The following is a 26,964-nucleotide window of genomic DNA, read 5'->3' on the forward strand; positions in this document are numbered from 1 at the left end:
AATAAAGCCAGGACCACTAAAATCAGGAAGGAAAGAAAACACAAGCAGAATGGAAAAAGCAATTGAACATGCTATAAACTCAGAATCAGGTGAAAGCTAATTATGGCCATGCTCACTGAAAAGATAAGGACACAGCAAGGGAGATAGACTTATTAATTATTTGTGTTATGGTAGCACTTAGAAGCCCCAATCCTTTATCTGGGACTAGCTCTGCTATACACGGCAAACACTCAAATATATCTTTGGGTAAATGTACAGTGTTTTAAGAAAGATGTGCAAGTGCTCTCTTCTTTCACCTTCAGCAGTTTCTGGTTTGTTAATGCTGTTAAAGGAATCTGAGTCCACCATCAGTCTCATTGTGAGCAGCTCACAGGATGGTTTCATGGGTCAAAGTACAAAAACTCATCAGGAGGGCAGCCTCTGCCCTCATCTGGATTGGGCAAACCCCAGCAAACTCCCCAAAGTGGGCATGAGCTACACCCACCGCCCATCCCCATCCCCTGGCATGGGGGACAGAGTACTCACTGTTGCCAACAGGGATGTTTCATCCTCATTGACTCCGTGCAAGTTTGATTGCTTTCCTAATTAAGATACATTTTATGGTAATCTACCAAGCCCCTTCGACTAAATCACTCACTTAATCTGTTGTTAGTGCCCATATGTTTACAGCTTTACAGCCTGCTGCAGCATATTTGCTTTGCCACGGCGCCGGGGAATTTCGGTGACAGATGAGCTGCTGTGCAGCCGTTCAGGTGGCGCAGAGTTCCTCCACCCAGACAGCCTGTGCACGGATGGACGGACGGACAGACAGCCCTGGCACCCACCCAGCAGTCTGGAGAGGAGAGGGAAGGCACAGCACTGCAGATGCTCCATGCTGTTCACCTGTCTCTTCCTCTGTCTCTACAGAAGGGCTTAGCACATCTTTCTCATTTTCTTTTCTTTCTTTGCCTTTTTTTTTCCCTCCTCCAAAATAAGAGGTCGTACATGACAGCTGTAGAGTTTCACAGTATCGTCACATCTCTAGCCCCAGATCTTATGTACCGAGGAGTTTCAGTGCAGGTTCAAGGGCTCTGAGTAGCCCTTTGGTCACAACTGCAAACTAAGGCAGAGCCAGACTCTCCATCTGCACTGGACACTGAATTAAATAAAGGCTGAGGAAGCTCCTCAGTTCTGCTCCCACAACCCCTGTGCCACCACATGCACTGCTGAGGAGCTGGATCTCTGCCGGGCTCTGCAGCAGCCCTGCCTCCTGTGCACGGACACGCGTGTGCTGTGCTGGCAGGCAGCAGCTTCGTCTCTTCATCTTACACCAGCCTGCCCATGCCAGCTCTGGATGAAGGAACGGGGATGTGCTGAATGGGGATGTGGCTCTTGCCTGTCCCCAACCCATTGCTCTCCTCCCACATGCCTGTATCCTGTACCTGCGTGGTCAAAGCTCAGGAGGGATCCCGAGACCCCAGTTCTGCTCAGACAAGCTGGGCTGAGTCCCCAGCCCACCACGCACAAACGTGCTGAATTCACTGGGGTATGGCTGCCTGAAACAATTTGTGCTCAGCTTGCCAAGGGAAAGAGAGCCCAAAAGCCAAATCAGGAAAAACCAAATTCCAGGTCAAATTGCCATCTGCCATCCTAAGTGCAGGGAAGTATTCCCTGGAAAAAATGGTCATATAATTGTACCGGAACTCTTAATCAAGAGTGACATGAAGAATAAAATACCACCTGCCATCACCAGCAATGACAGGCAGCTGCTATCCAATATCAACACAAATACCTTTCCCCCTGTAAAGCGCCTATCGATCTGAACAGGATTAACAGAGGTGAGGAAAATACTCATTAAGTCTTCCAAGGACTTGGCTATAAAAAGAGTATCTGGCATTCAGGAGGAGCCAGATATTTAAGAAATCAATTTCTTTAAGAGTTTAAGGAATTTCTCTAGGAACAGTTTGAGCTGCTAAAGGAGCAGCCAAGAAGACAGGTCTCAAAGGAAATGAAGCTCTCAGAACCCAGACACCCCTAAAATAATGCTTCAAACAACTTTCAAGCCCTGATGCACCTGCTAGAAGGGGATGGTGACTCCTCCATCCCACTGGCACTAATCCCATGTTTCCAGTCACGAGGCTTCCGAAGCACAATGATGTGAACCTGCAGCTGCACAAAGCCCTGGTTTGCACATCAGCCCGAAGTCATCTTGCAGAATGGATATCACACTCCTGGGGAGGTGGTGGAGGCTGCTCCAAGGTCTGAAAGGCAAGTGGTGATTGACGGTACTGGCCTGGGGAGCACCTGCCCCCAAACCTGCTACCACCAAGTAGCTGGAGATCAAGGAGCAGCACACAGGATGGGCCACAGATGGAAAATCATTAACACTGAAGACTTCTGTACGAAAAACCCTGTAGAGACAGCATGTAGGGCTGAAGGGATCATTTCTCCTCAGCCAAAAGCCAAGAGAAATTCTTGAAAGCAATGGACTTAACCACTTTTTCACTTTGTGCCTCACAATCCCTTGGCAGCTGGCAACCTACCCCCAGGGACAGGGCTGAGACTTGCCCCTGCCTGCAATCAAATGAGCCATCCCAGGGCACCTTTCCTGCTTCAAAGCTATTAGGATGAGATCAACTGCCTTCCTTAATAAACCACAACCTGGCTTCAGGGCAGTCTGGCACCCCTGCTATGACCAGTTATGTGCCACAAAAAACCCCAGACCTTTGGTTTTGTGGAACTGGAGCAGGAATTGTGCTCTTCAGTTCACACTACCCAGACCTGAACCCTCCAGGGTCACCCAAACATGGTCTTTGACCATCACCCTGCTCACCTGGAGGACACTGCACTGAGGGAGGACACTGCACTGAGCCAGACACCAGGGCTTAGCAAAGTCAGAAATGCTCAACGCTGTCCTCAGGCAAGCAGGAGTATGCTTAGAAAGTGAGACGTGCACTGCTCAGACACCCATGCCCTCCACACCTGAGGAGTTAAATGACTGTGAAAAAGGCAATTATTGTTTTGTGCCATGTTCTCCAACACTGTGGCACACAGCACATTTCATGTACCATGTTTTCTGACACTCTGCCGAGCACATGCATTCAAGCTACGCAGCTGGTCTAAATATACATGGTCCTTACGAAACAGCAATCATGCAAACACCAGAAAGCCACTGCACCGAGTGCCTGCTAACTACATTTTCAGGAACCAAGTGCATGGGCTAGCCTGTGGAATGCCTTGTGCCCAGCTGGCTCCCTGTGGAATGCTGGGCACTGGCACTGGCTCACCCCAGCCAGAGCACAGACCCAGCAGAGCTCATGAGCCCACTGCCAAGGGGCACACCACCAAATATTCCCATCAGCTGCTCTTCAGGCAGGTGAGAAGGCAAGTGCAACTAATACATTAAAAAAAAAAAAAAAAAAGAAAGCAATTAAACTGGTCCAAATGCATCTTAAAATGACTAAGCAGTTATTGTCAATCTGAAATTTCCCTCTGGTAGAGTTTAGCTCAGGCTGGCAGACACAACATCCTTACCTTCTCCTGTGGGTTTAATAAACTCAGTTACAGACTTCTAATATCTTATTCAAGTATGCTTCAGCTACCTATTAGTGTACCCTTGTATCATGAAAGTAGCAGATTATTCTGGGTCTAATCTGTTGATTTTCTGTGCAGATATATACTCAAGCATGTTCTCACAGCAGCTCCACCTTATGCTACAGCTGGAGTTCTTAAAGACTTCTGAAAAACCAAAGTGATCGACTCCCGTGGACGTGATTCAAGTATGAAAGAATTAAAGTGCCAATAAATTAATCAATATAATGCTGCAAATTCAAGTATTATGCAGTCTGAAAGTATTACAGCTATACATCTTGCTTTCCTCAGCCTACTATTGCAGTCACTGACTTGTGCTGCCTGGAAAGCTCACCAGGAGCTGTGACGGGGAGAGATAAATAACTGCACCTCGCTGTTATTCACAGGTAACAAAGAGGTCTCCAAGTTAGCCAAGAGGGCTGAGAAATGAGGCTGCTGAGCTGTACAAAGCAAAGGAAGGGCACGAAAAGTCAGAGCAACAGTGTATTGACCTATATTAATGATGTTACACTCTGAGAAGCAAACTATTTTCTTAATTAACGATTTTCGTTATTTCATTAACACATTTTGATGAGAAGCATGTTGCTGCCAACCTGTCATACTTTAGATTGATCTTTCTAAGGTAATAGGCAGTCAGATTTCATACTTCAGCTTGATCAATATTAAATAGCTCTTACTGATTTTTTTTTTGTGTATCAAATATTGCTGCATTATTTTGGAGGCACCTTTGATTTAAAATGCCAGAAGGAACACGATAAATCAGAATTTCTTTTCCCTTTAATCATCACTGTCCACTGTCTGCTGTAAAATGAAGTGCAAAACAAGTTTTCAAAGCAGGCATCCCCCTCTGGAAAGCAAAATACAAATTGAAAATATTTCAATGTATCTAAAAACCACGGAACAGTTTGGCTCAGCATAAGACTACAAAGAAATGAAGCCTAAAAACAATTTTGTGGGCTTCACGATTCCTGAAAAACCCCACTTTTCCCCCAACCAGTACAGTTACACAATTAAATAGAGATGCATATAACTTACCGGAGCAAATATCACCATACACATTTACAAAAGGATCTATAATCCAACTTGCGTCTCCTGAAATAAAGCAAGGTTTGTCTCATACTAAAAATAAAGGCTCCCAAAAGCTTCTCACAGGAGAGAGAGAGAGAGAGAGGAGGGAGGGAGGGAGAGAGAGGGAGCAAGCGAGCACCAGCTCCTTGCCTCGCTTTTTATGAAGCAAATAAGGAGAGCAAGAAAATCAATGCTGAGAGAAAGTGAGATGATATACCAATCAGGCAGCAGCCTCAGCCTTGTTTGCCGAGGGATGGCAAAATGCTCATATTATTAGACACATACAGTCTAAGTAGAGAAAGCAAATACTTTCCCCTCGGTGAGGGGCTGATTGCTTTGCTTTGGTGCAGGTACCACCAGGGTGGGCTGGGAGGTGCAGCCCCTTCCCACCCACTGCTAATGCAGCATCACTTCAATCCTTCTACATGCTCCACAGAAAAGAAACAGTTCACTATTCTGGGCTAAAGTTGAACTAAGCTTGAAGATCCTCCAAAACACTGCCACTTGCAGACTGTCACCAGAGCAGTGGGTTTGGGGGCTGTTTGGACTCCGTTACATTTTGAGATGCCTCTCACTGCACCTCAGGCAGCCACCCTGCAGATGCAGCAAGAAGCCCCGCCAGAAAGGGGAAAAGACCTCCTAGGTCTCCCAGACTTTCACTTGTGCTGAGCTCTGCCTATGCTCACACAGGACCTTCAAAGCGTCCTCATGGAATTTAAGCTTTCTTCCCTTTTTGTGTATTAGAGAAAAGCTACAGGAAACCCACAGGTTCCTTTGTGCCAAAAGGGAAAATTTTTGTGCTATTAACCCCCCAAACAAAAGTTTTGCTGTGCCTCATGTGTGTTGGAAGAAGAAGGAGGTAGCAGGGGGTAAGCTCATTGCCTCCAACACACAGGTACCTGTTCGCGTATGGGACGCGTCCGTGGCAAACACACACCACTTCTTCGGGAAGTAGCTACACACAGACACAAACCTCACACTCTGTCACAGCAAACCTCCTCCTGAGAGGGGTTTCAAGCCAGTCTCATGGTCTCAGCTCTGTGTTCAGGACTTCAGCACATTAAGGGCAGGAATGATTTCACAGATCGCTCTCAGCAGAGCTTACCTTTGACCCAACACCTCTTGGTGTAACCGAGATTAAACCACACTCTGTGACGTTTACTGATCATTGTTTTGCCCTCTCTTCTACACATGGCATCAAATACTTTCAAATACATGTGAGTTAATGGCTGAGACATAAGGTAAACTTTCCCTTTTATTTGGAGACAGAAGTTACATGCTGGTATACAGAAACACCTGCAGGGTGACAGCAGTTCTCTGTGCAGCAAAATTGGAGTACAATTGCTTCTCCCCAGCAGTTTGGGATTTATGTTGTACAAGAAGTGCTGGAATTCACAGGGAAAATCCTGAAGACAAAACCAAGGAGGCTGAATTAATCTGATAATTCAGTTTATCTGTTGGGGGCTGGCACTTGAAGCACAATCCAGGCAGAGGAGGTTCTGACAGCTCTTTATGAGCACAGTACTCCAGGCCCCTTTCCCACAAGCAGAAGCCACACTGCCAGGCTGACAGATGTCACTGCTGACGATGTGGCCCTGTGTTTCCAACAGATACAGCCTGATGCTGGCTGATGCTGTAACGAGGAGACACTGTGATGCTCAGACAGTTCTCCAGGATGAAGCACTGCTCCGTGAATGGTGCATTTTAACATACATGAAAACATTCACCAGCTACCTGCACACTGCCTGAGTCCCATCCATGAAGATTAAACTGCACATTGACTCTGGTCTGCAGAGCTGGGCAGAATTTGCCTCCCCCTACACCGTGAGCAGCCCTTTGATGCCTTATCACTGCAGGAGCTGCACTCTGCAGTCACGCTCATGCTGCACATGGGCAAAGATGACCAAGGACTACACAAAACTTACCACCCACTGCACCAGCACAAGGGGTGATGCTGGTTCTCCCACACCCCTGGGAACCCTTCTCCAGCCTGCAGGTGCCTGGGTTGCTCCCACACATTGGCAGAGGATGGCAGGAGGATGCTCAGCCTGCCTCAGCTCTCCAGATGATACATATCATTGCTCCTGGCCCTCTTCATTACATTCAGCTCTCCAGCTGGCACTCAAATGCGCTGTATCTCATGGTGACCAGCCTCTTGTTGCAAGGTGTGACAGTAAGTGAAATGCAAACACCTCTCATATCATTTTCCAGTGAGATAATTTTATTTTCCCTTCCCACAGCTAACAACTGCTGTTACTTAAACTCACTGAAGTCTTCTGAAAACTTTTAAAAACATACATTAAAACAGTTTTGCCGAGCTGAGAGCTGCCATTTCTCAGTCCTTTAAAATATGTGCCCACTTGGTCACCTGTGTGGGATGTTTGGGTGCAGGACGCAGCTTTAGCTAGAGCATGATGGGTTGCAGCAGACAAGGACCTGTCCTGTCACACACCTCTTTCAAACAATGCTGCAACAAGGACTCTACAGCGTACAGAAAACAAAGCCTGCTTTTTTTTCCCCCCCAAGTCAATGATACAGCACGAATGCTGTGGATCTGGTCTACTATTGCTGAAAGTGGACATGTCAGTGTTTGCTGACAAGGCAAAACACTTGTTGGGCTGCAGCAGACCCTGCAGCACTGCAGACTGGTCCTTTCCCCAGCTTTATTACGTTCCTTTTCAAAAATTCATCTGAAGTACTGGATGGGGCACTCAGCATCACCAAGCACAGAAAGAGCTGCTGCCAGTGCTATGCCATGTCCCTGCTGCATCAGAGCTTTCCACTTTTGATTTGGGAGTTTCAAAGGAAACTAAAACATTTCTTGGGATTTAAGCCCCAGACTACTTCAGATACTACTGAAAAGCAGTACACAGCCAGCAGATTTCCATCAGCTTTGCTACATGACTCTGGGTCTCAAGAGATTTAATCACTGTTCGTGTGAGGTTCACGGCCAATGCAGCTAAAAGGGATGCAGTGACACCAGGGAGGGCTGCAGCCTGGGGAGAGACTTCTCCCTGGGTACAGCAGGACTCAGGGGAGGCATCTACAGGAGGACAGTATAGAATCACAGAACCATTAATGTTAGAAAAGACCTCTCAGATCACTGAGTCCAACTGCCAAGTCCATGACTAAACCGTGTCTCTAAGCAGCACATATACGTGCCTGTTGAACACTTCCAGGGATGGTGATTCCACCACTTCCCTGGGCAGCCTATTCCAACACTTGACCACCCTTTCAGTGAAGAAACTTTTCCTAATATCTGGCCTCCTGCCACGATTTGCTGTTTCTTCTCACCATCCCCAGCCCAACACAGGGTACCCAGAGTCCACACAGCAGAAGCCCCAAGGCACTGGTCACACTCAGACCCTCTCATTGCTCTGTTGCTTTACTCTCAACATGCTTGCTCATGTTATCCCAGGAGCACTGTTCATGCCTGCCTCTGTGTGTGAGCAGATTTACAGATGCCTACAAAATTATGCACTGCATGATGAAGTTTCATTGGTCTAATCATGGAAGATCTGAGCTGGAGATTTTCCACATCATGGTCCTCAGCTCTGCCCGAGGCTGCATTGCACCCACTTTCACCCTGGCTGGGTGAAGGCAGGAGAAGCAGCAGCAGCACCACCACGGGCCCTTTGGGCCATGCTACTACATCTGTGCCTGCTCCACATTTGGAGGAGCTAATTAATAATATCAAAGCCTCCATCGCACCTGTGCTGCAGAGAAAGCATCAATTAAGGCAGCAGCAGCGTGTGAGCAGGCTGGAGCCTGGCAGAGGGGCTGGAGGCCCAGCCGGGAGAGGAGAATCAGCCAACCTGGAGCTGCTGCTGCAAACAACCCACCAGCTCAGGAAATATTAAGACGGGCCGCCTGTTTGCCAACATAGATTTTCACATTTCCCTCTCAATCTTTATTTAAATTTGGGAAGACAGAAAATTAACGAAGTCCGACATATATAACTGGAAACCATTTGTTTTTCTTGTGGAAATGGAACGTTTCCTAATGAACCTCCCCTCCCCCTGTGCCACTCGGCTCCGGATGCAAATATTGCTGCGAGTTTATCAATCTGCAGCTTGTTTCACGCAGTTTGCAATGCTAATGAGTAAACCAATTTTGACATATTATGTAAGCCAGTTTCTGAAACAGAGATTCTTGGCAGGCCAAATGTAAACACAGACACCCTCTTGCATCCAATTTAAATGAGCATGTTGCTGAAAGCACTAAGGGCTTGATTCTGTTGACTTATTCCTGATTTACTCCAGTGAAAAAGAGAAAAAAAAAAAAAAAAAATACAAAAAATACCCCTTCAATTCAATTACTAGTGCAGCAGCAATTTGCAAAATGGATCTAATTTTGTAACAAGGAAATGTGCTGGAATAAGCTAATGCAGGGTGGTGACTCGGGCACTGTGTGAGCATCAGCACAGCACACGCCCAGGAGCACACATACCATTCCAGATGGAGCTAATGGGGGAAATGACAGCTCTCCTCTCCCTCATTCTCCCAAGCCAAAATTACATCCAGGTAGTGACCCATAGGAGGGACCAGCCCCAGAAGGTGACTCCTTTCAGCTTCCTTCCCTTCCACCATGGCCTTGCAGAAGAATGTTGCCTAACTGGACAGCAGACAAAGTCCTAGCACAGCACCAGCTGTTTTGAGCAACATGCTACCCCTGCTGCAGTTACACTGGGAACCCAGAGCACGAGGGGGTATTTGTTTTAGCACACACGAAAAGTTTGCACCTCACCAGCACATGTCCAGACCCTGCAAATCACTGTCTACCTTGTCCACCTGGCCCAAGCCTGGCCACTGGCCCCACCACAGAGACAGCTGGACACCCTGATTAATGGATTGCATCCAGTTTTTACAGACTGTGATCTTAGCACCAGAACAACATGCTGGAAGGCACATGCAGTCTGCAACGAGCAGCAGCACACCTTCCAATGACACAGGGATGAGCTGAAGGTCACAGGCTCAGAGGCAGAGGTAGAAAAAAAGAGAAGGGATGTGTTTTTAAAAGCCCCTTAAAAAAGAAGGCTCTATCAGAGAGATGATCAGGATTTTATTAAAGTGAGGAAGGGATGAAATCAAATCTTTCATTTGCACTTTTCCCAGTACCATCTGGACCATTTGCATCTGCCAAAAGCACAGCGCATTCCTGTCGACAAGTGAAACCAAATGGCATAGAGGAATACCTGGAGGTGGCCTTTGCCCTGATATCAGCTCTGGGCATCTCCAGAGTGCTTTAAAACTAACACACAAGTGTGAAGGTGAACTGTGATGATCCTGCCATGACAGAGAAAAAGGAATAAGAGTCATGCTCTGCTGTGAGGTCGGGTGAGCTGCCGCAGAGCACATTTATTGCACGTGTCAGGGATCCCAGCAGGCACCAGACTGCAAAACACCACCTCACACTCAATTCCCTGCACAACATCATGAAAAGGATATCATTCATCATATCTGGATCTTTTACATTATAAGGTAAAGGAGAGCAAGAGTAAGAATACGAATACTTTTAATCTCCAAGCAAATATCCCATCCTGAGCTTTCAATAGTGAGAGCACACCTGAGAGCACTTCCCTTTGTGCTGTGCAGCACTTTCAAGCTACGATCATAAGCAGCCAAAATGCTACTTGCTGGCTCATCAAGTTTCACCTTGTAAGTTTAACAACTGCACATTTCCAAAGTAATTCAAGTTTTATGGCATAAAAGAAAACTTACTGCTGTCTAGACACAGAAAAAAAAAATGCTTGAAAAGGAGGGCAGCAGACAAGGAAGCATCACTTGGGATATGGACAACAGGGACATGAGATGTCTGTACAGTCCCAGCACATCAGCACACATCCCAAGCACTGCCAGGCTGGAAGGAGCAGCAAAGACTGGGAAAAGAAGGTGCCCCACAGACCTGGTGGACCTCACAGGTTCTTGTCCAAGTCCAGCGCTTTGCCAGGCAACAAACCCCCATCACACTGCCAACCCAGCACAGAGCCCAAGGTGGGAGTGAAGCCCAGAGTCAGATCACGACATCTCATCAGAGAGGTGAGGCCAGAAAGCAACCAGAGCACAGACTGAGGCACCACAGCACCTCCCTCCCTCCCTCCCTCCCGCTTATCTACACCTGGCACATTACAGTAACAAGCAGGCAAACGAGGGCTTAACTTCTAAGACCTCATTTTTACTGTAATTTTAAATGATTTGGAATAACTCCTGTGGTTAGAAGTCCAGCTGTTAGTCAGGGTTAGTCAATAGGAAAAGCCCTCACCATCGATTCAAGAATCCCCTGGATTTCTCATATTCAGAAGTTGTGTTACTGCCACCCCCTTACTCCTAGCACTTTCTGCATGCTTTTCAACATTAAGTCCCATTTCTGCATGTCTTAAATACCAGATACTAAAAACATATGAAAGAATAATCTGAAGGCCAAATGCACACAGACTGGATGATGAAAACAGCATGAAATAAAAGAGAGTCAGATTATTTCCTCTTGTAATTTTTAAAGCTATTTAACAGGAAGAATGAAAAAACGTAATTACTGTCAACTGTAAGTTTTCAGCTATGCAGCCAGCAGAGCGCTGTTATTAAACTACTGTATAATTGCCTCTTTTACTCTGCTTCCCACAGAAGTTGTGTTATTTCACTCATAGTTAAACTCATAATATTGGCTTCATAACTAATCCTGTCAATCGAAATCCCTGGGGGCTGGTGCAAGGATAAAAATAGCAAGGAGTTGTTTCTTCTCTCAGCTTTCCTGCAAAGCCCATTTCTGCAAGTACTGGGGCTGTGGCTCAGCGGTGCCCAGACCTTTGCACCCACCCCTGGCACGTGAACGTTGCTGCTCCGGCTCCAGCGCAGGGAGGGCACAGACGGGTCCTTCCAGCAGGTGATTCAGTCTCTTGCTCTGCGATTATCAAGGCAAGATACATCCTCTCCTTCTCCTCCTCCTGACCCAAGCAGCTCTGGTGAAACATCTGGATGGTTGAACCCCACCCTCAAAGCCCAGCCATGAATGCCCTACCCTGGGGCTTTGGGCCAGCACTGAACTTCAGCTGACACTCACAAAGCCTGTGGATGCATAAGAAGCTCAGGTTTGCTACTTCCCCAAACACCAAGCACTGGAATGGCCTCTCACACACAACCCCCCACCCAACTACATATTCAAGCAGTAAAGATACCACTGAGATGTCTGTTGGACTCGACATTCTTAAGGGTCTTTCACAGACTAAGTGATATGATTCTATGAGATTAGTACAGTTTGTCTGTGCACTTATACAAGACTGCATAAAGCACCAGATTTTATCCTCCTAGTTTTTAAGCTCTGTCTGAACCCATGCTTGCTCTCTGAGCATGGTGTTGATGTCCCTTGCTAACTCATGGCATGGTTATTCCCTGAAGATGGCATTGGGTTTGCTGCAGAAGACCCAGCCAGGGTCTCCTGCTGTAGCTTCACATGCCAGCATGTCCTCCCTTCCCCGTGGGATACTCCTCTCACCCACGACAGTGTGCACAGGGGGGTTAAACTCACTGCTCAGCTCATGTTGGGGATGAGGTGATAGGGCTGGAAGGGGTGAGAGAAGATGGATTTGACGTCACACCCAGACCTACAATCCCTATCTCTGTCTCTCTGGAGACAACAACCCTGTGCTGGGGTTGCTCTCTGGTGGGCACGCACAGAAACTGCTGAGAGCTGGTGAGGAACAGACAGGAAACAACACTTTTCCCAAAAGTGGTGTCCCACAGCAAGGGCCCTGGGTGCCCATGCCGGGAGGGAGCCAGTGCTGGGGCTCTGAATGCACCTGGACCAGCTCTGGAGCCATCACACTCACCTCAAGGAGCCCCTCACTGTGCTGGGACTGGCACACACAGACAACAGCACAAAGCACACCAGCACACCTGCTGCACCACTGGGTCCACGAGGGAATCACGGGAGACTGGTTGATTCGAGGTGTTTTTCCTGATGGAAAAGCCACCACACTCTGCCTACTACAGCCAGAGACAGGTGGTACAGCACAGCAGCACCCCAATCTTCACTCATGGCTGCACCTGGAGCCATCCTTGGGATGGATGGCAGCAACATCCATCAGCCTAGGAGTGAGAAAGGCGGAGCAGTAGTTTAAAAATGTGGGAAAAAAAAAATAAATTGCTCACCCTTTCTCCCACCCCACAGCAAGGACAGACCAGCCCCAGCACAACACTTTGCAGCCACACAGAAACTACTGCTTCCCACACAAGCCTGAGACACCCTGACCAGCACTCCAGAGGGAGCCCAGGGTTAAAAATCTCTTTGTCTGCACTGTGAGAGCATGACTGTGCCCAGAACAACCCTCTGAGAACACAGCTCTTCCCTGAGCTGTGCATTACTCTGTCCTCTCTCCCGTCACTGTAACTTACTTCATTTTTTGAAGATGGAAAATAATTTATGGCATTGCCTGGGCTGCCAAGCAGCACCCCAGTGCTACTAGGCAAACCAGGAGAGATCCCACCATGTCTAGCCTGGAGAGTCCTGGTGTTCCCAGGGGCTGAAGGACTGCCTTGGCTGACACAGCTCTCAGCAGCCCTTAGATATAAAATAAACATGGCCCAACAGAGTGTTAGATTTCTCACCCATGGTGTTTGTGCAAATGAACCCTCAGGCGGACAGATCTCCTCACCCAGAAAGCTCCAGAGAAACTGTGTTATGGACAAAGTCACCCCAGTTGATGGCTCTGCCAATGAGCTGCCAGCCCCTGCACAGCAAGCAGAGCCCACAGCCTCCTCAGCTAAGCCAGGCACAGAGAGGATGGAGGAGGGAAGAACCAGAATATCAGGGCTGAAGCGAGCCCACAAGCATGACAGAGAACTACCCCGGTGTCCAAGGACAGTATTAGAGAAGGAGAATAAAGAGCAAAAAAGGAAAACTGAAGCTGTCAGGCACAGGAACAGCAAAATCTCCTACAGGAACAAGTATTGGTGACAATGCAGAGGAGCTCAGCGTGAGCATGAGCCAGCCTGCCTCAGTGGAGATGATAGCACATGCCCCCTCTTTGGATACTCAGCCAGTTTCTCAAGGAGAACATGGCAAAGCACTCGCTCTTATAAACACAGGCCACACAAGACAACAAGATGAACATCCTTGGGCTCTGACTCTTCAAAGCTTCAAAACCTGACAGGGCTCCTGATCTTGTTCCATCTTCCCTAGACTCTAGTGCTTGTGGTGTGTCCATTTAAACTTGTCAACTCTTCACCCTCAAGGAAGAGGAACTATAGTCCCAGGCTGTCCTGTGCTCCTCCTGAAGTGGCTCGATGTGTTTTGAGAACTTCCAATCTAACAGCAGCAGATCCTTCAGGAAGAATCTAGAAGAAGAGAGCACAGGCTGTATAAGCACTGGGTAAATCAAGGCCAGTCCAACTTCCCATTTGCACAGTGATCCAAGCATGCAAGAAAATGTGTGCAGGGTCTCACTAGTCCCCAAATTAAAGTACTATGGATGAAAGGATGAAAATGTATTTCAATTGACTCACTGGCCAGGGGAAAACAAAAAGAAAGTACATTACTGCTTCCATAAGGTCTAATTATCAGTGGATTTTAGATGCAAGAGCAAAGCATTCATCTTGCTACCTACTTTTCATTAAACATAGTTCATTCAAAGAGGCCATTAACTTTTCTAGATGGAAGTAATTAAGAAATTCAAGGGCTATTGTGATTGCAGTGGAGATGGGAGCCTTTCCTTCGGCATTCCTTATGCTCCCAGCCGCATTCAACCCACCAAAAGCTTTCAGCCAGCTGTCAGCCCAAGGCTTGTTCCCAGATGTGGGGAGCCCTGCTGCTCAGGCAATCAACCCCCACAGCCCCAGCTCCCTCAGATGTGCAACCCCCACTGCACAACTACATCCATTATGGGAGCAAGATGCAGCTGCTTCTGGCGAGGTCACACCACGCAACAGAGGTGCCCACGTGCCCGGGTGCAGCAGAGAGGACACATCTGTATGTGACCAACTCATGATGCACTTTGAACCTGGTAATGGATGGATTTCTAGTCCCACCTGAAGGAGAACGTGGTCCTATGTAACAAGACCAGACATGCCTGATAAAACTCCCCACGGAGAACAAAGCTGAAGGAAAGTAAGGGCTGGGCCAGAGACTACACCTCTCCAACTGATGTCCCTGCAAGTGCAAGACTAAGAAGAAGGTGGCTATCTCTTTAGTTCTGTCTGAGACATGCTGACCACTGAGTGTCAGAGTATCTTGTATTGTCCCAATGCTCAGAAAAACCAGTCATGCCCCTAACAGCGAGTAATGTGCCTGATGCAAACACCAAGAAATGTATTACCTGAATCACCAGCAGCAGGGGTCTTCCAAACTTCAGCCTCAGGAAGGTGAGGTACTGTATTTCCCCTGTGAATGAAGGGGAATGGTGCATTTCTTAAGTTTCACGTTAGGCAGCCACACAAGTGCTTCAGGCCGACCTTCCCCATGGATCGCAGCAGACTGTCCTCTTCCAGCCATCAGAGGGTTTCTGTGCAAATCAGCTCACTGTCCTTGGGCTTCAGCACATTTTGAGCATGCAAGATTCAAGTATTTGTTATTATTTCTTGAAATGATGAACCCCCAGGAGCAGCACTTAGTAGGTTTGCATGGAGGACAACATTCTTGCAGACCAGTCATTTCCAGTAAAGCATTCTGCTAAAGTCCGGGTGTTCAATACACGCTTGTTGGGAATTTATGCAAATCTATTCTACAAATAATCTTCACAAATAATGCTACGAGTGAATTTGAGCTGAGGCTGTCTGAGATCGAAGGTGTTAGTTAGGTTATCAGACACAGTGGGTGGCATGTTAATGAGTTCACTTCTTAACTAGTGGGTATAAGTGAGAGGCTTGATCTACAACTGAAAGAAAAAACTGAAAGAAAAATTGAATTTGGAGCACAACAGCTATTGCTGAACAGATTTGCATGTGAGCACTTGTTTTATCGCAATGCCTACATAAATATGTATGGAGCAACTGTTTTGGAGTAGCCCTGTGCATGGACAAGCCTGTAAAATTAGTTTTCTGATCTCAATATTAAAATTGGCCCTCGGCAAGTAATATAAGGTAACAGTCTCTCACAAAATCACTGTTTCCATTAATTTTACTGGCATCACCTTTGTTTATCTGTGTGAGAAGGAAGCATCAAACAGGCCTGGAAGCCAGCAAAATAAATTCAGAGTTATTTTCAAGAGGTCTGCCTGTCTCACAGTTAAGAAAATGCACCATGAGATGGAAGAACAAATGTAACTCCCATCTCTGCCAGGGCCTAACTTTTCTCAGTAGAAAAGCAGGATGTATTTCTTGCAGCAGACATGAAGCATTTTCTCTGACAAAAGCACCTTCCCTCTTCCTTAAAGCCATTAGAAATGTCATTCACATTACTCTGTGGACGTGAATTGAGCTATTCCCAACAGCCACTCAAAAAAATACATAATCACCATAATTACTGGTGGCAACTAATTAACATTCAGCTTCCTCTCTACAGCAGCTACAGCTGGACAACCCATTTATTTCAACCTAAAACTAATGCTCTCCTAATTATTTTCCGTCACGCTAAGCAGCCCACCTGTGTCCGTCTTCACCGGCGTCTCCGTCTGGCACAGCGCGAGGGCAGAGCCTGGCGAGCACCTCCATGTGCACCGTGTGTGCTCAGCCTGCAGCAGCCTTGCTAACAACTGCCCTGTGCAAACACAGGGACCTGCTCCCACTAATTGTACAGCTGCTGGCTCTATTAGCCTGCTCGAGGGGGGGAAAGAAAAAAAAAAAAAAGGGAAGAAGAAAGGAAGAAAGAAAGAAAGGCAAAGGAGTTGCCTACATCAAACAGTCCCTGCTTGGCACCATCGCTGGGGAAAAACCCTGCAGCCACCCTGAGGTGCTCAGTGCTCTGGCTTTGACCTCATGGGAGAGGGCAGAGGATAAACAAGCCCATAAACCACACGTGCCTCTGGTTTGATGCTGGGGGCTATTTTCTGGAAGGGAATGGGGTCAGGGTGGGCACACCGGTGGGTGGTCCCAAACCTTGGCACATGATGGTGCTGGTGTCAAGGCTGGGGCAAACCCTCTGCTGCCACCTTTGTTCCCCCTCCCCAGCCACTCTGCTGCAGCAACAGGACCAAAACTGCTCAACCTAAACATTATTTTAAAAATAAAGACAGCTAAGGATGAGATTGATAAAGCAGTCTGCTTTTAGGAACTGCCCAATATCAGTCACTCACTCTGAATAAACTGTACATGTAAATCCCTGATACGTTGCTTTTTTCAGTCTACTCCTCGTCCTTTCCTGTAGCCCTTTGAACCCCTATGCCACTAATCAAGCAACTTTTTAATTCTCCTTCATTCTCCAGACATACATCACCTCTCTTGGTAGGAAAAGCAACGCCTGCTGCTGCCATCTAGATGAGCTCCAACTCATTAGCTCTATTTCTTTCCAAAACTCAACTGAAAACTTAATTTCTCTTTTGCTCACACCTTTCTCTCTTTGCTATTATCTTTCTACTTATATTATTTCAGCCTTTAATGATTGTAGCACTCCTAGGAATGAAGCTCTGCAAAATTATCTTGTATTTGCATTCACATTTAAGCTTTCATCATTACACCAACTACATAAATAAATGGGGATGAGAAGGGAACTGACAGTTACCGGGGGAAGCTCTGGCTGAACTTCTCCTGAACTCAGGAATTACTAATGCCTCTTTCTTTCCCTTCGCCCCCACTTCCATTTGTCAGCTCTAAGGTGAACTTCTGCAGACAGTGGGAGGCCTCTGCTCAGCCCAGCCAGACCAGATCATAAAACCCACAGTGACACAGTGTTTGCCCCCAGACAAAGTTGGTTAAGACAGGTTAAGGAAGTCCAAAATCTATGGGGAGAAGGAAGGAGCTCAGACAGCACAGTCTTGTAGGTATCACTTGCTTCAGAGATCAAGGAGATAAAATAAAGCAGGTTCAGAGATGTCATAAGAGTTGTCACAGATGGCCTGAGTGTCAAGGGAAAAAAAAAATAAAATCAGTGCATGCAGATTTGGAAGGCTACTTATAAGTAGTTATGGTTTTTATGCTAACATAGGAACTGGGAGCCCCAGTTAAGTTCAGATATTCAATATCTGCATGAATTTTCCCCCCAATTTTTCCACCCACTGAGTGGTAAAGTGCCTCCAAATGGAATTGTCCAGCCTTCCCTAAATAAATTTCCAACTCCACAAAATAATCTTATCTTGGCAGCTGACCTCCAAAACATTTTAGACAAGGCTATAAGCAGATGATCAAAATTTATGAAAATGGCCTAGTTCTTGTCAGTGCAAATCAATCTAAGATGGATCAGAGAACTGAAGTCTCAGCATCTGATAAACCCAAGAACTGCCCAAGTGCTCCAATGGCTGCCCAGAAGCACTTGTGTTTGAAGGACTAACTGCAAACCACTGTATTTTCTTTGCTGTTTTTACAGAAAAGAACTTAACACAGTTATCACAATGCTGCTATTCTCCAGCTGGCAAAACACTGCTAAAATTGCCCAGGCAAACCTTCTGCATCTTGAACCTTTACCTTCTGGGTGCAGCCCATGTTTGCAGACACCAGCAGCTCACGATGCCCAGCCCAGCCTCCCACCCCGTGGCTCCCCACACGTGTGCAGCCAGCTCACACTTCCCACTGCACATCAGCTCTCTTGGAAAGGGCACTCCAAGCACCAGCAAGGAAAGAGCCCTTGCAAATCCCAGAGCCCCACAGCTGGCCCAGCAGAGGAGGAGGAATGGGTGAAGGTGCCTGGCACCACGTTTGGGAGCACTGGGGCTGAGGAAGCCCCATGGAGCTGCCTTTCCAATCCTCTCCACTGCAGATTCTCTGGTGTCTAATTGCACATACACTACCTGTGAAAGCACCCCAGCAGGGGCAGTGTGGTTTCATTTATTTAGTTAGTTACTTCTACAAAACTTCCAGAAATGGAGCTTTTTGAAAACCCACCATCCTGCCCATCAAGCTGAGGCTGTCCAGGAGGTTCACAATGTATTCATGCCCCTTGTCAGGCTGCAGGGTGCCAGCCACAATGGAATAATTACATCTGATGTTTAAAGAGGGGACTTACAGATGATAAAACAAACATCACCTTAGAACTAATGGCCCTCTCCAAAAGCCAAGCAGGCAGCAACCTATCACTTCCAACCTCAGCTAGCACTTGCCTGCTTTTCTAATTGCTTTTAGTCTCCTCTTGAGGCAATTAACTCCATATCCACCCCCTGATGCTTTCTCACTCCAAAAAGCAGTTCCCAGTGTACTGGCACAGGGCTCTGCATTTGGATCTCAAGCTTCCCCACTTACTCCTTTTCCTCCTCAGGGCTCTGCATGTGTTTGTGTCTGGGCATGTGTTTTCTCACCCCGATGAATTCATTATTTATGGGGCTGAAAGAGCAAAGCTGTTGAAATCATTTAGCTCTTCTGCATGTCTCTCAAAGGCATAACAAACATTATGGGAGAGCAAATATCAGGCTGGACTGGGTTGTTTGAGAGAAAATACAGAAATGAACTTGGGGATGCTGTGCAGCAGGTATGCCAACATGTGCCATGCTTTACTGCCTGGTATGGGGCTAAGACCCTCCTAAAGCCACTCCCAGGCTCCCTGCATGATTCCCAGAGCAGCCTGGACCAGCACAGGCCAGTGTGCTCCAAGGGATGCTCTGGGTGAGGCGTGTTCCCTGGATCACTGATGTGTTCGGCTTTAACAGATTTGGCGAACGGCACTAGAGGGCAGAGCTGTTTACCCTCAGCATATCTGAGACAAGGAAAAAAAAATACCCAGGACTTTGAAGCAGCTTCAGCGTTCTCCACAATCCTGTCCAATATCAAAAGCCTGTTAATACACAAAAGCCACTGAACATATTCCCACTTAGAGTGACAACGACAGGCATTAAAGAGCCAGCTGAGAACCTGCACTTCCTTGCTCTGTCTTTACTAAGAGTGAAGACCTCCAGGTGAGGGACAGCCTCTTGCCAAGGCAGCAGCAGCACTGCCTTGGACCTTCCCTGGCTCTCTGCAGTCCAGGATGCACAGGGCAATACAAGTAACACAGGGCTCCCTCTGCAGCAGGGAGGTAGCACAGCCTGTCCTCTTCCCATCACTGAGGTGGATAAAAAGGCTTTATTCAACAGGAAGCTTTGATCACAGAGATCTGAAATTATGGATGACACTGACACTCTGCTGACTAGGCTTGCTACTAAGCATCTTGACAGATGAAAAATGCTTCCGACCAGACAAAACCTCCCAGGTTTTAGCTCTTGTTTTGAGCAGATGACTAGAGCCCAAGGGAACCCCTGTAGGTGGGCAAGCAGGACTGTTTGAGTGCACATCCACCCCATGAACCACAGGATCTACATTCCAGAGAGCACCTCCACCTGCCACCACTACATCTGCCAGACCTCAGCTCACTGCACCTGCATCAGGAGGGATGTGAGGGATCATAATTCCCAAACCTGACCCTCTTGTGCTGGTACTTGCAAAGGTTTTTGAACACTTGCTAACTTTAATACGCTTTGCTGCAGTGTTCCCAGTGCCAACAGCTGCCTCGGACAAGGATGCTGGCCCTGAGAATCACACTCCAAACCACTCATAAATCCTCTCCTTATTATTTCCCCAGTGTACACAGTGTGCTTTTCTTTATTATTATCAAAATCAGTCATCCTGCAGGCTTGCCTACTGTTGAGTAAGGAAGCAAAGGGGTCTCGCATACAGAAGTCACTGTTCCTTCCAGAAGCCAATGTACTCGTTCATAAAGTACCACACTGCACCATACCCCAGCACCTGGCTCCACTGCCTACAATGGTACTTCATATGAAAATCTCTCTTGAGAGGGGAAGGAAAAGGCCTGCAAAACATAACTCAGAGCACAGTGCATTAATGGCTTAGGCAACAGCTTAGAATAATGCTGACTATCCTGATAGCATGAAAAATAAGCCTATTAATATTTAAAGAGAAGGAAGGAAATACTGGTTTCAGGTCTTGGTCACATGTTGCCCCTTGCCACAACCACTTTATTCCACATCTCTTCCTCCCAGGCACACCCTACATCTCCTTCCTTGCAGAGAAAAGGCAACGGGTTGACTTATTTTCGTGCAGAATTTGATTTCAATGTCATCATTGCAAAGAGGGTTGGAAGGACCCTCAGAGCAGAGGCCAGGCAGCTCTATCTTTTCTGGCAGATGTTTGTCTAACTTCTGACCCTCAGTGATTGCAACTCCAGAATTTCCCAGGGCAAATCCATCCTAGTGCTTCTCCACCCCCTCCTTAAAATTATATATCCCTTAATATCATGTCTTCTTCCAGCCACCCCCGAGAACTGCCTATTCCCTTCTTCTCTGCAGCAGGAAAACTCAAAAATGACCTCATGTCCTTCTAGTTACCTCTTTTTTTCACAGTAAATAGCCTGAGCCCCACAACCTTGTTCTCCACAGCCTCTATTCTCAAGTTCATTTTTACTGTACCTTTCTTGACTCTGTTTCCCCAACTACCTCTTGCTTTGGGGATGAAGCCGAAAATGTGATGCTTTGCCAAGGTCTAACCAGCAAGGAGCAAGCAGGCCTGACTTACTTGAGCACATCACTTGCTCAGCTCACATCTGCCCCAGCCACTTGGTCAAAATTACTACTCCCTCCCTCTTCATCCCTTAAAACCAATGGCTGAATGTGATTGCAGCTGTGACTAATGAGGGCCTCTTAAACTTTCAGCTGGGTTGACCTGAGCTCACCTGCACTGACCCCAGGCATGCTGGGTTTGGTGATTAAGTCCATGCTCACAAATCCCAAGTGTGTCTGGGTTCTTCCTCAGCCCATCAATCACTGCTCCTTCCCTCAGCACTGCCTGGCCTCACTGAGAGTCTGTGCACAGCACTGGCAACTTTGGGATTGTGTAAAACCTGAACAACGTTCAGATTTGCAGACAAAATACCTTCACTCCCTTCTGTCTACTTAACAATTTAGCATGCAGTTATCTTCTTTAAACACAGCTGGGCAGTGGACTGAGATGGATACTGTTCCTTTCTTCAGATAATTACTAAAAAGTTACTCCTGGAAGCAGGAAAGTAGTATACTAATATAGGCATTTCTTTCATCAGCTGCATGGTCATCCTCTAACTGTGACTGTGGCTATCATGTACAGTGGTGTTGGAGCTCTGTGCTGGGCTCATTAATTTACACTTTAAGTCTGCTGCATGACCAGTCTGAAAAAAACAACACTTCATTCTTTCATAGATGCTGACTCTGAATTACAAATCACTCAGGGAAAAGAGCTTATGAAATTCAAAAGTGATAAAGAGTATACACATATGAGTAATAAATACAAAAACAATATAAAAGGACTAGGTCTCTACCAAGGAGAACATAAAATATTAACACCCCTGCATAAAATGAAATTAAGCCAAAGAAAGTTTAAGCAGCATTACAAAACCATCACTCTAATGTTAATGACCAAAACTGAACCTGGTTTCAGCTACCCTTCAGGTTTTTAGCCTATAGCAATTCTTGACTCTAGCCCAGATACACCTGCCAAACCTTCCTGGATGCATTTACAACAACTCAGATGGTGGTTGGGCAACAAAATATCTGATTTGCACATGCAAATTCTCATGAAAATCATAAACAGACAATTAGCTCAGACAATTTTTCAGTGTGTGCTCAGAAGCTGTTTGACAATTAAATCATTTTAAGTGTGAAGCAGCCTTTTTGTTACTGCAAAACTGTGGCCTGTCACGTGGGTATAAATGAAACACATACAAATTGCTATCTGAGGAGTATGAACCATCAAAGCCAAAGGCCTCGATGGATTTAAATCAGAACAAGGCTGGCATGAATCAATTGTGGTAAACAAGAGTTTTCAAGTAATTCAAAGGATGAATCTCTGTGTGTGTGCATTTGGTTATACATATCATATTAAACATGACACCTATAGAATCACAGAATGAATCACGGACTGGTTTGGTTTGACAGGGACCTTAAAAATCCAACCTCTCTGCCATGGGCAGGGATGCCACTCACTAATACATGATTATATGATATTTAGGCATAGCTGGCCATCCTGGAGGATCCTGTGGAGGAAGGATGCAGGTGCCATTTCATGCAGTGGTTCTGGAGCACACTGTACTCATCCTCGCCTGTGTGACGCTTCCCGTGCCCATAAAAGCTGCCCCTCCCATCACCTGTGGATGCAGCCAGTGTTGCCTCCCATGGCAGTGAGGAAAGGGAACCATCTTGGGTTCTCTGATGCAGAGGATCTTAAGCAGATGCTGGATCGCTCTCCCCATGCCCCTGGGTCACTTCTTTGATCATCCCTCTGCCTTCCACCTGCAGCTCACTTCTTCTGTCTCATAGGGCTGCCAAGTATCTTTAAAGAATTATCTCATCAGTCAGGGAACAAAAAAAACAAGGATTAAAGAATATCAGCTGTGACATTTAAAAACTGAGATTCACCTCGTAGCTGCAAATCCAGACAGTTAACAAACCCATTTTCTCCTCTTATATCATGCAAGTATTTTTAAATTCAGGAATACCAGCTTTAATAAAACGCACGTTCCATATGAAAGAAAAAAAGGAAGTAGTTTTATTTGTAATATAACAATTTGATCCTCTTCTCAAATATTTGCATAGTTTTAATTTTGTAGAAACCTAAAACTGAGACTGAGATCAAAGAGACTGATTGCACCAGAGACGATAGGTTTTATAGAGCTCTGCAAAGTTGTACCATCTCCTGAGGATGTTTTAATGCAGGAAAGACCTTTATATTTCCACCCTGCCAGTTTCATTTAAGACTAATAATAACACTCATAAACAGACTGCTGGTTCTTACCTGAACCGTGATTTTAACACCCAGTTTGGAGGCCACATCTTAGTCTTTGTACTGGCAAATCTGGGGCAGGGTTAGAAATGTTTCTATCAGAGAGGTCACTTCCAGTGGGTGACACAAGGCCTTCACATTCTGAAATACTTCACTGCACCTCAAGAAAGAAGGAGTGGGGAATAAAGAAAAATCTCCAGTCCTATCTTTATTTCAGCCAGTCATGTAGTATTATACTATTTGATTAAATTTCCTTTTAATTGTTTCTTACTAGAGTTTGCTGGGTCCTCAGTATAAGGATTGTCAGTGATAAAATCCAGTAATATTCTGCAGTATGTGATCTCAAATATACACAGGCTTAAATGAGGCTTTATAGACAGTGATTCTAAGGGGTGTCAACATGATGGTGTTCAGGGAACTGGCACTGTGACTAAAACCAGTAGCATGGAAATCAAACACAAGTCAGACCCTGCCCTCACTTTTACATTCATTAAGCGCTGGTAGGTGATGGGATAAATGGGTCATTACTCATAAGGCACAAGATTTCAAACCTCTGAAATAACCCCAGCACTGCAAAATTAGATGTCACTGACCCAGTGGTGAGCGATGGTCTTCTCCAGAGCCCAGTTTGCTCATCAGTCGTCTCTTCCGCAGATCCATCTCGTTCTCCTCAGGTTTCATCTCAAGCAGGTTGGCAGTTCCTGTTGCCATTAGGGTAAAACGCTGCTCCATTAACTCTGCCCATAAGCCCCCAGTTTGGGGCTTATGGAGCTGCTGTTGGACCTGAGCTTCCTCTGGGAAGGTCAGGATGGATGTGCCACCTGGGGATGTGCCACAGGTTTTGGAGGAGGTGGTATGAATAAGCAAAGAGCAAAGGTTGCCTCTTCCACAGAGCTTACAGCAAGTAATAACACAACACAGTTATTTAGCAATCTTGTTATTGCAGGCAAAGTCACAGCTGAGTCCTGATGGTGCTTTGATTTTAAAGCTCAATCCTTGTAAACAGGTTGGCTGAACTAAGGATATGGATAAAGGCAGTGGGAGGCTTTTCCTCTGCAAAGAGCAGAAAACAATTTGTCCTGAAAAAAGTTAATCACAAAAACATGCCTCTATTTAAACAATTCTTCCCAAAATTTTGGAAGGGATTTCATTTCCCCTGGAACTCAACATGAAAGCAGACACTACATTTGGGTTAACAAGCACCAGAAGTAAAACCAATTAAAATTTTACTGTCAGTGAGGACAGAACCAACAGCCTTCCAGATTTTCATTGATATGGTGATGAAACACAAATATTTATGAGCTGAATGCTGCCTCCAACATCATTCAGAGAGAGCCCTTTTTGTGCTCCAACCAACCTGTCAGAATTACAAGAGAGGAGACTTGCAACAGATAAGCTCTTCACCCCAGCTTGCCCTGCAAATACTTTATCACCATGTATCTCTTCTTCATCAGTGTTAGGCAAAGGCAAATGAAAATGTGAGACAGTATAATGCTACTCAATAAATAAAGAATGAAAAATCTGGAGATAACCTGGAGTGATGAATCAAACTATTGCACAGAAATATGCAAAAGAATCACACAGTCCTTATTTGTATCGTAGCATTGAGGCTGATGCATTATTAAAAGGAACAGCCTTGAGCTCCCGATAGAGGAACAGAAGATCCCCTCATTCACAGCCGAGGCACAAGAAAGAACTGCTTGCCAGCATCTCACAAAGTCTGTGACCCATGCCAAGAACTGAGCCCAGATTTCTCAGTGGCAGTCCAGCATCAAGAACACATCCTTCCTATCAGAGGAAGGTTGGAAGAAATGCTCTGGCAGAGCAAATCCATACAGGAAAATTAAATCTACCTAATTAAGAAAATATTGTTCCGTGTCTGTGAAATGTATTACTACAGGTCAAAAGGAATTTGTTTCATCTCATAAATGTCATACACGCCTCACAGTGCTCTGAGTTACCTCAGCAATGTGTTGGAACGTGGAGAGAAACATGGCAATCATGGCACAGCACCAAGCAGTGACTCCAGGACATCCTCCATAGGGCAAAAAGGGTCTGCCCACAGGTCCACCTCAATGTCCTCTCTTCACACTGCACAGCTCAGAAACTCTTCATTTCAAGCATCCTATTCTCCACTTCCCAGTCTGTGTCACATATTGGTAGTTACAAACCTTTTACGAAAATGATTCACTTAGTATCTATCATGATACAATCTACAGTGTGTCCTCAGAAGGCTGTGGAAGAATACAGCAGCCAGAAACCAGAACTGGGACAGTTATTAAGTATGAAGCAACATGTTAATTAAGAAAAACCCTTCAAACCCTTAGGAGGAATGGAGGAAACCATCCCCTCATGTGCTGGGACTGTTCAATATCCAAATCTGAAACAGGTACAAGCGCTGTGTTCTTGCCTAGGATGGTGCAGGACTCAGCTTTTGCTTCCTGCCCAGGTCATTCCCTTCTCTATATGGAAGAAGGAGGTGCAACCACTAGAAAATATAAGCAAGAAACTTCACCTTAAACTAAGGGAGGGAGATTCCAGCTTGACTTAAAAGGGCAGAACAGAAGGTTACTTGCTATGCTGATCAAAAAAATCCTTTACAATCATGGTACTGCTTTGCCCATTTATCAGTTTGCAGTTTTGTTCAACTTGCATAAATCAGAATTTGCTATCAAACATTATTTTATGTATCTATCTGGGTGGCATATGAACCTGAAGACTGAACTGTGTCACACAGTCACACCTCACCTGCAGGGTGGCTGCTCAGCTTAACACCTCCCCAGCCCACATCACCCCAGAGGTGCCAGACAGCAACAGCACGAGTCTCCCTGCAAGATTCACAGGCAAGGTAAAGAGTGTAGCACTTGGGAGAAGAATAGGAGTTTTCTGCTCATCAGCAATGAGAAGGAAAATCATTTGATGTACTACAGGAAAGCAGGGAGTGCACCTGTAAAGCCAGGGAGTTTGTCACAGTTGCTTAAACAAACACAAAACAGAAAACAGATGCTTTGCTTTAAAATCGACTGTAAGGGAGCACCATTTGTGCACTCACTGAAAAAACACACTAAAACACTTAATAATTATGGAGACTACTGAAATGAAACTGTACAGTATGATGTCAAAACAGGTAACAAGGAAAAAAAAATATTTTCAACTATCATTCCCTTAACCTGAATTGATACATGATATCCAGGGGCAAGGTTCCCAAGGTGTGACCATGAGATTACATACAGGATTTCTGCAGTGCCAATCTTACTTCAGGGAGAGTCTCCCCAGGTACTGCTTCGACAGCTGAGCCATGAAAAGCTGGCAATGCAGAGAGGCACTCACCATGAAAAGCCCATGCAGATGAGGAAACGATGGCAGAGAGTTTTGCAGAGCAAACCTGGGGCATGTGGGATGCAGACAGTATTGTGTCACCTGCCAGACCACAGGCATCCTGCACCATCCCTGCCTGCACCCCTCTTTTTACCTGTTGGGATGAGCAGTGCTGAGTGAGGAACAGCAGGAG

General features: G+C 46.1%; 1 protein-coding gene across 3 annotated transcripts in view; it reads right to left on the reverse strand.

Annotated features, from left to right (window-relative positions):
* The window catches only part of SYNPR (synaptoporin), a 102,930-nt gene that overhangs the window by 38,484 nt on the left and 37,482 nt on the right, over positions 1–26,964 (reverse strand). The window contains exon 1 of one of the 3 annotated variants that reach the window (XM_050312675.1): positions 4,606–4,795. The exons of the other annotated variants lie outside the window; for them this stretch is intronic. Coding sequence (XP_050168632.1) covers positions 4,606–4,629 — 24 coding nt within the window. The 5' untranslated portion in view covers positions 4,630–4,795. Of the gene's footprint in view, positions 1–4,605; positions 4,796–26,964 lie in introns of those variants that run through there. 3 annotated transcript variants of the gene reach the window in all.

Source organism: Myiozetetes cayanensis, unplaced genomic scaffold (assembly GCF_022539395.1).
Source record: "Myiozetetes cayanensis isolate MyiCay16 unplaced genomic scaffold, myiCay2020 scf18, whole genome shotgun sequence".
In the NCBI taxonomy this organism is placed as follows: domain Eukaryota; kingdom Metazoa; phylum Chordata; class Aves; order Passeriformes; family Tyrannidae; genus Myiozetetes; species Myiozetetes cayanensis.